The sequence below is a fragment of the Pelmatolapia mariae genome, linkage group LG20 (assembly GCF_036321145.2).
Source record: "Pelmatolapia mariae isolate MD_Pm_ZW linkage group LG20, Pm_UMD_F_2, whole genome shotgun sequence".
Lineage (NCBI taxonomy): Eukaryota > Metazoa > Chordata > Actinopteri > Cichliformes > Cichlidae > Pelmatolapia > Pelmatolapia mariae.
In genome coordinates, this window is record NC_086244.1 from 8,051,336 (window position 1) to 8,064,614 (window position 13,279).

The window sequence follows — 13,279 nt, forward strand, 5'->3', positions numbered from 1 at the left end:
TACAGTCTATATATGATATATAGACAGGCAAAGGTAAAGACCCTACAGAGAAACCCCCAACAATTAGATGATCCCTTTTAACAGGAAAAACATCATTTTAACAGGGAAAAAAAATCCCCCCAAAACAAAACTAAATCTGGCTCAAGCAGGGGCTGCCATCTGCTGCAACAGGTGAAGGGAAAGACAGAGAGAACAAATGCAAAGTGTGGGAGAGAGAAGACAAAATTCAAAGCAGTATTGGTATATAAATACATAACTGGAGAAGAAATGCTCACAAGAAGTCACATGGCAATCTGAGTCTAAAGCAGCATCACCAAAAATCCAAATATCATAAAATGCACTGCTGTTCTTGGTGGGGATTAGCACACAGCTGTGAACAATCTTTAAATGCAAGCTTTTAAAATAATAAAGATTGCTACAGACCTCTACATGCAAAGATGGGTGACTTTCCAATAAACTGTGCTTTCTAATTTCTTTCTGTTATTTCTAAGGGGGTTTGGTGAGGCGTGATCTTCAAATGGGTGCTATGATTTCACTGGGTCGGACCTACTTTCAGAACTGCCTTAGTTCGTCCTCAGACTGCTTTACTGGAGTAAAGCAGCAGAGTAGCTCTTCTTACTCCATCAGAAAAAGACCCACTCTTTATTTGTGCAAATAATGTGCCAGTCAAGCGTGCTTCCTGTTGTGTGAAACAACGCTTTGTCGCAGAGGAATTCTATTTAAAGAGGATTTAGTACTACTTCTGGGTATTTTAGAAAATAGCTGAAGAAGAGTACAAGCTTCACGTGCTTTTACAGGAAACGGTCAAGGAAAAGCCCCGTGCGTAGTCCCTCCCACACCGTATAAACGGAACACGTCGCCTAAATAACTTCGCAGACTGCGTATGTGTGCACTTACAGAGGTGTGTGCTGTTGTACTCGACGCTATTCAAAATGGATTTTAAGTTTATAGCGCTGCTTATACTGATCGTGTCTTTTATGGTGAGTAAACCGATTGATGCTGTTTTTATTTTTACAGGGATCGGTTTTGACCTGCGACAACTTAAAGTTGCACGATTTCAGATGATTAACTCTTAACGTGTTATTATCATGTGCGCTAATTACTTATCGTATCCATCTGTTACTTTATATTTTGTGTCATATTATTGTCAAAATCCTGCTTTTTCCCTGTAAAGTCAAAACCTAATGCTACAGTTACGTTTCATGAGGTGCTTTCACTTTCGATTTCCTGGCAGTGGAGGGTTTGGACAAAGACGTGACCTTGTGTGAATCCCGATTTGCAAATATTTGTTAGTAACGTTACGAACAGCGGTGCACCTGGCTGCGTGCATTCACGGTTAGTTTAGCAGTTAACAGTTGGCTGAATCTTTGGGACTTTCCACCACGCCCCTCGCTGTCTACCCTGAGGAAGTGAATCTAACATTATCAACATAGAGAAACTCAACCGATACTCGAGATCACACAAGGGCTAACTGTCTCTTATTTAAATGTCATGCTTTTATTTTGCAGGGAATGACTGTTGCTCGGGCCAGCTGTGACCCAGAAACACAGTATAAAAAGGGGGATCAGTGCTGTCTTATGTGTAAGCCAGGTAAGAAAACACTTTTCCTATGAAAAAAAAATCAAAATAAAACATCTGCTTTCTTGTTATTTATGATATATAGTCACCAAATTCAACTTGACAGATACATAAACAACAAATACATGATTAAGAACTTTACTAACAGCATCCAATCTTTCTTTTTTCAAGTAATAAACATATAGCAGCAGGAAGCATGTGGTAGATAACCGTCTTTTTCAAACAGCATGATCACTGTTACTAAAGCTTTGCTTTTGCTTTCATTTTGGCTGCTTTTACACAAGCATTTCAGCTCTGAAAATGTTCCTCAGGACCTGTGTGTCAAAAGGCTAACATGCACAACACTCAGACATTTCAAAAGATATACATATTATAGCCAAATGTGCATTTCCAACAAGCTAGTTCTTGCCTTTAGTCATGCCTCACTCATGGTCTGTACTAGCAGCACCCTCACCTAAAACAAACTGAATATTTGCACCAAGTGAGAATTCATCTTTCCTGTTTTGTGCTATGTGTCTGTATAAAAAGAAGGTGAAACTGAAACAGTCGGTCGCTTACACTGGAGGCAGAAATTTTGACAAAAGGCCCTTTCATTCATTTTTTAAGAGAATTACTTTAAGTTGAGATTTCCAAACGACAGTAATTACTCTTCTTTAATTTATTATCAGTGTGAGTGGAATGTCTTCCAGCTTTATGGACTTTTGGTGGAACACAAAAGACATTTTAAGATGACAGCAGAGACACTGAGAAGTTGTCCTCCTGGTATTTTAACATCTCAGAATAGAGTAGCATATAGAAAAAACAACCTAGTAATTGCTACTGGGAAACGGGGCCCTCGTAATCCCACAGACAAGTGAAGCATGTAAACAAACCAAATATAACTTGTTGATTAAAACGTTTTAGGGTTTGTTAGAACCAGATAAGCCAACCATCACCTACTTGACTTGGCTTAGTCATATTTCCCCAAAAGGTCCATTGATTACCTAGATTCCGAGATCCCAATTTACTAATTACTCAGGATAAATAAAATGCTGCAAATAATATACTTGATTCTAAGTATGCATATCTTGTTTTGCAGGGACTAGCATGTCATCGGCTACAGAAGATTGTGCGACTCCTCAATGTCAACCTTGTCCTGATAATCACTACCAGGATAAATACACAACGGAAAACAAGTGTCTGCAGCAGCCTTACTGTGATAGAAGTAAGAAATTGTGACAAATTACCTCAAACTGTTCCGATATAGTGTGTCTGTGTATGCTGGATCAGAGAGAGACTTTTCTTTAATGTTGCTCACCTTACAGCGTAAACCTTTTTTGTGATTTAGATAAAAACTTTGAGAATCCAGTCCTGAAAAGCAAGACACAAAAATCCATCTGCCAGTGTAAAGTGGGATTCCACTGCTCCAGTAAAGAGTGTATTACCTGTGTGGAACACACAGTCTGTCAACCAGGATATGGAGCTAAAGTCATAGGTACCAACATCCTTGTGACTGAACATTTGTTTAATTAGTTTTAAGTTGTGTTTTTATTATGCAATTGAGTCTCTTTTTTTGAAAATGATTTTTGATTTTCAGGCAACAACTCGCAGGACACAGAGTGTGAAAAATGTCCAGACGGGACATTTAACAATAATACATCGTGGGATGCTCAGTGTCGCAAATGGACAGAGTAAGTACACATTTACATTAACATGTGATCTTAGAGATGATCTTTATAAAAAAAAACTTGAAAAAGGGCCTTTGTTCACCTTTTAAATTTAGTTATGTGTTTCAAGAATATGTTTTCTTCTTTCTATGAGTATGCCAACAAATAGTCCCGCACAATATTCACCATAGGTCAAGGTCAAGTTTATTTATATAGCACATTTCCAAACAGTCCATGCTGCACAAAGTGCTTAACAATGTAAAATACCACTGAAAAAAAAATGCAAATCAATAATGATGCAGTGAAATATAGAAAAAACTAATAAGTAGATGAAATAAGTCAATAAAAACAACTAAGGTTGTTAAAACCAAAATGTTCGAGTGTTTGTGCAGATGTAATATTAAGAGGCAGACTATTTCACAGAGAAGGCTCTGTCGCCACGGGACTTGAGTTTAGTCCGTGGAATAGTTATGGTTAGTTTCGACCTGGACCTCATGGTTCTTTCTGGAGCATAAATAGGAGCTCAGACAGGAAAGAAGGGGCTCGGCCGTTAAGTGACTTAAACACAAAAAGTAAGAGTTTAAATTGGATCCTGTATGGAACAGGGGACCAGGCTAAAACTGGGGTTATATGCTCCTTCCGCATAGTTACTGCACTAACATACAATTTAAACACCTTAATTTTTTTTATCATGAATTTAGAAAGCTGATGTGAGCTGTTTGGCCACAAAATTTGGAATTTTGTACAGGAATTTCTTCTCAAAAACAGGGATCAGGTGGTTGTTTCAGTCCTTCTGAAGAGACATGCCATAGATTATATTTTTCCTGACAATCATAGAAAATGCTGCTTGTAATTTACACCCGGAGACCAGTGCTTATTCACTATTGATTTAGGAAGATGCCACTCTTGTAGAGCTGTGTTTGTCTAAATCTGTCAACATGAAAAAATAAAGCGAATCCGAGGCATTGTATTGACTTGCTTCTTAAGTTTGTGTAACTTTAGCAGTGATTTATTAACGGTGTGAGTCTGATTGAAAAGGAGATTCTGTAAATGAAGAAAAGGGTGTTTCTAGCTGATGGGATTTTTTACTGTGTTTCATGACACAACCGTTTGGTTAAACCAAAATATGACCTCTGGGATACTTAGCTTTCATTAGGCCCAAATACAGTAACTTACACAAGCTTTAATCTTTGTGTAGGGGCAACAAATCAAATGAAAATAGTGGGATTCAAAGTGTAAATACAAACCAATGACAAATTATTGAAAAACAAATGCAACACTGAGGCAGGAATTCTGCTCTAATACTGTGAAATTCATTGCAGATGTGAGATGGGATATCACGTTGAAGAGAGGGGAACGGACGCCACCGACAACACATGTGGTGAGTTGTATGTAGGAAGATGAATTGCAAAGGTTTCTCACCTTTCTCGCTGCTGCCCTGTGCAGCTGTGTGGTTGGATGCGGTGCATTGTTCAAAACGAAACTACGTCAACTGTGAGAAGGTTTGTCTCGCAAATCTAAGTTGGTCTGTGGTTTTCAGTGTGGCTTTGTCAGCTTTCACTTATTGTGTATCGATGTGTAGACTCCACAGTCTCTTAATTTACTGCTTATTTTAGAATTACAACTGACTTAATGATTTGTTTTCAGTTTTCCACAATGCTTCTGAATTTATGCTTCCTCTGTTTAATGTGACTACGTGTTTGACATGAAAGTCTCTGCTGTTTTATATTTTGTCTACACAAATTCTAGACAATATCAGAAAACTCATGGTGTGGTTAACTGTTTTTTTTTTTTTTGTTTTTTCTTTCACTACTAGCACTCCCACAACGGGGTCACATAATGATCATCTCTATATCTGTTCTGTTTGTAATCGCTGTTGTAATCGTGGTTTTGTTATATCGAGGTAAGCTGTGCTCTAAAGTTTTAAACAAGTTTAATGAGTTTAAATAATGATAATCTTCCCATGTACTTATATTCTGTGTTTCTTCTTTTTTATGAATCGGTAAAGCAGGATGCATAAAACAAAGGGCAAAGGTAAATATGACTTTTTAAAATGTATTTATTTGTTCTTACATAGATGTTTTTTTAATGACAGTAAAAAGATACCCACTCGTATATGTATTTGAAATGATAAAATTTAAAATTAATTATTGTGTCTGTTGACCAGCACTCCAGTGTACATCTATAAACAAAAGATGACATCTTAGAGTCTGAATGATTAGCTTAGCTTAGCATAAAGCCTAGAAACAGCTAATGAATCCAGTCATAACAGGTGCGCCTACAAGGATCTGTTAAAAAAAAATCGTACATTAAAAAAATTAAACTGCAAAAATTTGCTTTGTATTTTTTTAGGCTTTTCATAAAGCAAGACTACTTGTCGCTAATCTTTAATGCAAATCAGGAAAATATAACAGCAATCGCCATAGATTATTTTGTGTACACACTTGAAAGTGTGTATTTGAGCTTTCAGCAAGAAATCAAATGAGACAATTGCAGAAAAATGAAAGCCTGTTCTTTTAAATGACTGCTGAGCTTTGTTCTCAAGCTTAATCAGCGTGGGTCATTTTGTGTGGTCCCTTTTAATAAGCCTGCAGTGGATTTATATACACATCCTGCTGACTGGGTGTCGTTTCTGACATTTCTGATGTACCTTAAATCCTGTTTCACACCTTTAGACACTGTTTCAGAGAAATGCATTGCATAATTCAACACAGAAACTATAGCGTAAACTTGTACATGCTTTTCAGTAAGAGGAAACAAATCTGTAAAGCACCAGAACTGTTGACTTGATCAAATTGATTTTATCATTATTATAATGTGTGTTATTTCTTTAACTCTGACAGGGCTATTTTAAACCACCGCATCCAGAAGAAAAACCCACATATACAGAAACCATCCTGAATATGCCAATGACACCAGAGGAAAATGAGGACGACCCAAGCCATGAGCTCTCCTCAGAAGGATTCACAGAGAAAGGGAACCAGGTGATGCAAGAGAGAGGCAAAGAAGAAATCGTGTCTCGTCAGGAGTCTCAGCTGGAGTCTCAGTTTGAGTCTCAAGAAGATAGTCAATCAATGGATCCATTTTACAAGCCTGTGCAAGCCTGTACAAGTGCTGTGGAAAGTTAAAAAAAAAAAAGTACCTGATCTGAATAAGCATCAGTGAATTCGTCTCCTTACTAATTCATTTTGAATGTTTACATGAAGTTACAATCATTTCATTTGCACTAAATTGTAAAAACCTAAACACACACACACTATATATATGTGGTGTAGACGTTATCATCCGGCAAACAAAACGTTGCTGGTTTGTTTCAAGCTAGGAAGGACATCTGATTTAAAACTCCACCAAATGAAGCGCCCAGTGCGACCCCTAGTGGCAAGTGAACAGCCGAAAGTAGCTAGCTATAAGCCTTAAATGTTAACAATAGAATGTAAAGTAAGATGTATTATAAAGTGTAAAGAGAGTGTGGCGTAGTGTGTGATTTACCTGCATTAGTTTCGAGGTTGGTTGCAATTTGTAAGTTTATACGTTGTTTATTTTTTGTTTGCGTGTGTGTGTGTGTGTGTGTGTGTGTGTGTGTGTGTCGGGGGGGGGGGGCTTCAAGACAGTATTGACAGGTGTCCTGCTCCTGTGGACATGTCATATGGACCACTAGCTACTGCTACTGTTACCTTGTACATCATTAGCACTGTTTTGTTTGTTTGTTTGTTTTTTTAATTTGAAAACATATGCAGCATGTGGAAATAACAATCAAAAGCACAATCCCACTCCCATCAAGACTACCCCCAGAAATGACCACAACAACAGTGAAGACCAACCCACAGTGGACACCACCATGCTGAGCATGCTTAGACCCTACAGTTAGCTTGTATTTGATGTTGTGATCTGATTTGTTCTGTACAGATGCTTTGTTAGTATTTGCATGTACTAAAATTGTGCTGTTTAGCATGAAAATGGCATATTGTTCACCGTTTCTGCATTAAAATCTGTGACATTTAATAAGATGAGTTTTTTCATCGTTTCCTGCTCTTGGTTACCATAGCCTCCCACAATTCCCATAATGCTTTTGTGGGATCAGGAAGTATAATGTTCAGCGGGCTGTACCATGCCATTTTGACAACTGGGTAATAGTAAGCGTAGCCAAATTAGTTATTAGTTGTTACTGAACCATGGGCTTGCATGGTCTATGTACCCATGGTGACGATGCTGATAAAAATATTAAAACGTGATATCTTCAACCGAGTTTCGGAGATGAAAGGAGCGTCTTGTCACCGTTTCCTACATTGGTTTATGGGCGTGGTGGCTGACGTTCTCCTTTGAAAGTGTAAGTCACAGTTAATTTAAAAATGTTTGTACTGTGCCTGTATATTTGCACTTAGTCCGAACATAAATTGCGTTTTGGCGCAATCCATCGCTGACAGTTTAAAGAGCCTTAATTGCCTCTTACCTGTGTCTGAATACATCTGTCCTTTTCACCTCTGCTCTCTTCTCAGTGATGTCTTTATGTCAAAACCCTGCAGGTTAGTGGAGTAAACTGTGCTGTAATTGCTCTTGATTTCCACAGAGAGGCGCCAGATGATTACTCTAGATTGAAAATTCAGTTTTTAAGTTCAAACGGTAACTTTTTAGTGCGACACTAGAAATATAAGAAAAAAAAAGTTTGTAAATATCCAAAGCAGACATACATTTATCGGTATCAAATATTTTTAAGTTTCATGACATGATATCAATTTTATTTCGTTTCGCTGGTGTGAGAAATCGGGGAGTCAGGTTGGAGCTAATCTGGCCTCTGTGTGTTACTGTTTGTAGGGATTTGCATAGAGAGTTGAGGACAGAAGACAAGGCATTTCGGACCAGTTCCTCCCAGGAGCTTTTTTCATTATGTGTGGATTAATGGAGGTAGGTCCCTTTGAATGTACATGGAAACTGGTGTGATTGATACTAAGAACCTCTGGAAGACCCTAAGGCCCGCTGCTGTTAAGTTTTAGGAAATGGAAGTGCCATATTTAGGAAGGAGATAGTTTGTTTGTTTTTTAAAAAATCAAGTTTAATTGAATTAACTTGCAATATTCTATCAAAAAACCTATAGAGAAAGACACAATAGACGTATTTTTGATGTGTAAATTTTCCCTGAATCTCTTTGAATTCTTAGACTAATGTTATAGTCTCTAAGTGATACTTCTGTGGTCCTGTTATCAGACTGTTAATGTGGGCTATCATCAGTGTGATCGGAAAAGGTCAAAGCTGTATGCAAAGTATATCAAGAAGTAGGGATACAGACCAGTAAAACTGCAGAATTTCGCCATGAGTCGAAGTTTATTTAAGCAAAAAAATATTTCTTCATGATTAGACAAAGGAAACATAATTTACAGTTTGTTGGTGGAAAAATACATCTACATTATTTACAGTAACACAAACATGTTCATTCTTTGGTTTCACGACACATTTTCGTTTCAATGCAAACTTCAGGAAATCCCTGAGGTCTGAAAGTTTAAAGTGCAAAAGCTGTGGGAAAGTGTCCTTTTCATTCGTGCCCAAACACCGGCTTAGACGAGTTCACGAGTCGTATAACACGAGGGAACGAGCAGTCCGTTTCTTGAAGCCCAGTCTTCCCACAGTTTTCCGGCAGGGTGGTAAAAACTGTCGACAGGTTTCTTCACAGTCTCTGAGGTGGCGGTCTCTGCCAAAGACCAGATTTTGGGTTTTGGACTGGCGATGTTTTCTTTACTTTCCAAAACTGATGGCGTGCGGTCAGAGTCACGCTTTTCGGTTTTCTTGACAAGTCCAATCTCTTTGTCTTCCTGACGCGGTATCTCCAAACGCGCATCCAAAGGTGCAGCGCTATCCAACGCGCTCTCGACCTGCTCGTCTGCACCTGTGCGCTCTGCTTGAGGCTCTGCCTCGTCATGCTCATCCAAGTGACACTTCTGCTCGTCTTCATCGCTCTCCCCTTCTTGCTCCTCATCCTCCTCATCGGATTTCCCCTTTGACGCCCAGCTGACCCTGTTTTCCTTCTTGAGGCGCCTCCTTGCGTTGGCGAACCAGGTAGAGACCTGCGTGAGGCTCATTTTGGTGATGATGGCGAGCATGATTTTTTCCCCCTTTGTGGGATACGGATTCTTCAGGTGTTCGTTCAGCCAGGCCTTGAGCGCACCGGTACTCTCTCGGGTGGCCACCTTGGCCACCCTACTGGGATCATCGGCTGCTCCCGGACGGTATGGAGGGTAGAAAGCCCCGCTGCGAGCCAAGAGAGCGTGATGGTAGGGAGAGGCTGCTTTCAAGTCAAACCCGCTGCTCTGAAAAGTAGAATAAAAGAAACGTAAGAACTAAAGAAGAGATTGGACACTTTTGATACAGTGTCACAAGCATCACACCCAGAATTTGTTTGACTTTACGCATCACAAAGATACAATTTAAAACAAATCCGTTTTAGTTACTCGAGATCACAGTGAGAGTGTTCATCTCTAAATTATCAACTCACCATGTGTGCAATGTGCCTGTGGTGTGGATAGGGTATAAAGTTATATCCCTGTAGTCCTGAGTATGGTATGGGAATCCCAGCTGCCATCGCAGCCAGATGCTGAGCCTGCTGCTGCTGCTGCACACCCGGTGGACAGCCCAGCACCGGGATCTGATATCCAGTCGGCATAGTGATGTTCCTCTCCAAGAAGAAGCTGCCAAATCCAGTTTGCGATGCGGGCATCTTTTCTGCGTCCAAGCTGTTGAGGTCTGAGTTTGATGCAACCTCCCGGGTCTGTTTATATAGGCTACACCCAGCTGCCAGCGGAGGAGGGCAAGAGGGGAGGGGGGAGACGGGGGGTATCCCACTGACAGCCCATTGACTGACAGCTACGTTCAAAAGACCTACAGCTTTCACTGGCAACAAATCCCATCAAAGAAGCCCTCCGCTGTTCCTTTTAGCGTTTTCGAGGAGAGGCTAAATATGTGCTGCTGATCGCAACGCTGTGATTTCTGGAGAGAACCTAAGTTTCAATTCAAATGCGACCCTTTGGAGAGGTGACTAAAGACGCTCGTCTCTACATGACAAGCAAAGATCTGTTATTTATACTTTATTTTACATCAAAGTGTCCAGTAAAGTTTGTTTTTGTTCATTCGTCGATGTGACTCATCATTTTTATTTATATTTTACAGCCTCCAAAAACTAAAACTAAAAATAATAATAAAACTAAAAAATAAATAAAATAAAAATATTGTCTGTTTAAGTTGTAATGCTTACCCTCTCAATCCGTAGTTTGCATTATTTTATTTTTTCTTCCATGTGATATATTTTTATGACAAGTTTAACACTTATCATGTCTGGCACTTATCAACGGAGAGGTTTTTTTTTTGTTACCTGAATTCAGTTAACAGTTAACAGCATCCTGCCAGTCTCTTATTGTCGCTTCTGACACTTCACCGCCTTCGGATCTGTCGTTTTGTGAATTTAATTAACCATCTCACCAGCAATAAATTACGCTAATAAGCCAAAAGGAGACGTTTACGCACGAGTAAAAGTGTCACTACGAGAGATTTCTTGAAGGTCTTTCACAAAATAATTAAAAATGAATGAAGAAAATGAACATAAAATATAGTTGTCCGTTAACCTCTCAAGCCCCGGAGCAACGTCTTTTTATTTGTTAATTTACTGACTGAACCATAAGACACTGCCCTTCATGTCGGATGGCATTGTTTTGAGCGCAGGGCAACGTTTCAATGGCCCTAATTAAACGAGGCTAAGTGAAACAGGTGTTGACTAATGTATATGATAATTATAAGATAACAGATGCTAATGTGTGTGTGTGTGGGGGGGGAGGGGGTTGTTAGAGATAAGAGGTGAAGATTACACCTCTTATTCTGCTGTCCTCCTTCATGCCCTTCAAAAGAGTCGAAGTAAAGCTGAGTGTTTTTGTTCAAAGGAGCCCAGCTCTGTTATCTGGTATAAATTTGACTATCTTATTAACAGCATTAGAGGTGTAGTGTTGGTTGTGATAGCAGGAGTGCTTGTATTAAGTGGTAAAAGAAGTGTTGAAACAAGCAGAGCTGACACTTTAGAAAAGATTAAATTCACAGTCTTCTGATTTTAAATTGACGACCTTTAATTTTCACCTGCAAGTTGTTATTTTTGTTGTTGTTGTTCTTTGGTTTTCATTTGGCTTCTTGGGTTGTTTTTTTTGTTTGTTTGTTAGGTTTTGTTTTTTTTTTTACAGTACTTTCAGTCAGCTTTGATTTTGCTATTTTTGTTTTAATTTGTTTTTTATGATGCATTTCTGTAGCAGCACAATGTTCTTCTAAATCTGAATAACCTCTAACAATTATCTCACTTTTTGCAGTGTCTACGTATTTATTTCCTTTATCTTTCACATTAATCTAGGCTGCATATGCAAACATGCTGCATATTTTTCACAGATTAAAGAGAAATTTTAAACTTTTTACTCCACTGCACTTATTCGAAAGCTTCCTGTATTTATTTTTGCAGTGTAAAAGATCTACTTGTTTCATCACAGTTGGAAGTTTACACTAAAAACAGAAGATGGACAAAAGCGAATAGCAACGGCATTTCTCTGAGTGTAAATACTATTGTATATGCTAAATACAGTGTAAGAGATCTTATGAGGGGTTCTGCTGCTGAGTATGTTGATACTACGAGCCAGAAAAAAATAAGTGCATTGCAACTTTTGGTCATTCTCAAGCAATAAGTAAGAGAAAAGTGATGCAGGAAAAGGATGAAGCAATTTCTTTGGTAATAGTTTCTTATCATTTTAGATAGAAGTTAGTTATTGTTAATTTAAAAAACCTTAATTGAAATGTTTCTGTTCTTTCTTTCTTACTTTTATTATTTTTGGTAAACTCTGTATTATCTTAGAGGTATTTATAAGATTTTGCTAAACAGGGTAAGTATGTAAACAGAGGTCCAGATGTAAGGAGAGTGGGAACTCTTGGGGGTAGCATTAGAGGGAAAAAAAACGTAGGAAAGGTGGGGGAGGGAGGGAAATTTATTTGGGTGCGGTCCACACAGCCTAAAGCAAATTTGTACAAGAGTAACAATAGGTTGACTAGGGAGCAAGGAGAAGAAGGCTTATGTCTTCAGTAGTCTACATCTCACAACACAAACAGCTCAGGGCAGCAGCCTTTGTCCCTCCTGAAGAACGTCTTTTCATTCTCTTCCTCTTTTGGCAACTCTGCCACAATGCAGGTGTTGGTCCTGCTCTGACAGGTTTGGGTTGCACTGTTTGCTGTTAGGATGTCAGTGATTTACAGGAGAGAAAAGTGACCAAATGGAAGACTATTGTCCTCAGTACCCTGAGAGATAATGCAAGATAGCAGAGAGGATGAACCCATCTTCATCTGTGATAACGTCTGAGCCCGTGCTCTGTGCTGCAACAATGCTCTATATCCTTCTGCTATTAAAAAATCCTCTGCATATTTCATATTATAGTTCACTAAACATGATGTGAAGTTTAATAAGACCCCTTTATTTTCTTATTTTGGGAGCATAAAATGCTGAATGACAGTGCAAGTGGTCTAATGATCAGGTCAAGACAATAGGTGTAGGTGTGACCTCAATTACAGGCCATCCCATACCCTCAAGCTGACAAAGGGACTAAACATGCAATTAGAATAGCTCATATGTAGGTGTGAAGAAGACAACAAAAGCCTAAATAAAAGCCTTAGCAGCTTTAACACCTTTTGCTTGTTAGTTTATTTTTGCTGCACTCGATACAGAAAAAGGAGAAAGTTTACAGAGATTTATAGAACCAGAAGATGGCAGTTTTGTTTCATAAGTTTACCGTGTAAAATACTGGAAGGTATTTGTATAAAAGAGGCAAAATGAAACGACAAAGTTTGCGATTTCTTTTGTATAATTTCACACACACACAAAAAAAATCCCAGCAAATCCAAGGGTGGAATTTAAAAAAAAATCTCCGACGGTCAATTGGCAACAATTATTTAATGCTTTCCAGGCAGAACTCCTTAATGGGATTTTCCTGGGGCACCAACACAAATGGAGAGATGTAAGTAAATTGTGAATGTTATCAAGCTCTCCCACCTCT

The 13,279-nt window shown here is 38.8% G+C and overlaps 2 protein-coding genes across 3 annotated transcripts; one reads left to right on the forward strand and one right to left on the reverse strand.

Annotated features, from left to right (window-relative positions):
• Nucleotides 1–843: 843 nt before the first annotated feature.
• Nucleotides 844–7,214, forward strand: cd40 (CD40 molecule, TNF receptor superfamily member 5). 2 transcript variants are annotated; one of them, XM_063464001.1, is made up of 9 exons: nucleotides 844–980; nucleotides 1,509–1,590; nucleotides 2,657–2,782; nucleotides 2,906–3,052; nucleotides 3,155–3,248; nucleotides 4,547–4,605; nucleotides 5,041–5,127; nucleotides 5,236–5,258; nucleotides 6,068–7,214. In XM_063464001.1, exons 1-9 carry the CDS (start codon nucleotides 933–935, stop codon nucleotides 6,350–6,352), a joined length of 951 nt encoding a protein of 316 aa, XP_063320071.1. In that variant the 5' UTR covers nucleotides 844–932; the 3' UTR covers nucleotides 6,353–7,214. The 2 variants fall into 2 exon arrangements, with proteins under 2 accessions (XP_063320071.1, XP_063320070.1); XM_063464000.1 differs by having other exon boundaries at nucleotides 845–980; nucleotides 5,233–5,258.
• A 1,319-nt stretch (nucleotides 7,215–8,533) lies between these two features.
• irx7 (iroquois homeobox 7) lies at nucleotides 8,534–9,972 on the reverse strand. Its single transcript, XM_063464220.1, has 2 exons — nucleotides 9,709–9,972; nucleotides 8,534–9,523 (listed from the first exon to the last, which is right to left on the reverse strand). The coding sequence occupies exons 1-2, from the start codon at nucleotides 9,928–9,930 to the stop codon at nucleotides 8,774–8,776; spliced, it is 972 nt and encodes a 323-aa protein (XP_063320290.1). The 5' UTR covers nucleotides 9,931–9,972; the 3' UTR covers nucleotides 8,534–8,773.
• Between the last annotated feature and the right edge of the window lie 3,307 nt (nucleotides 9,973–13,279).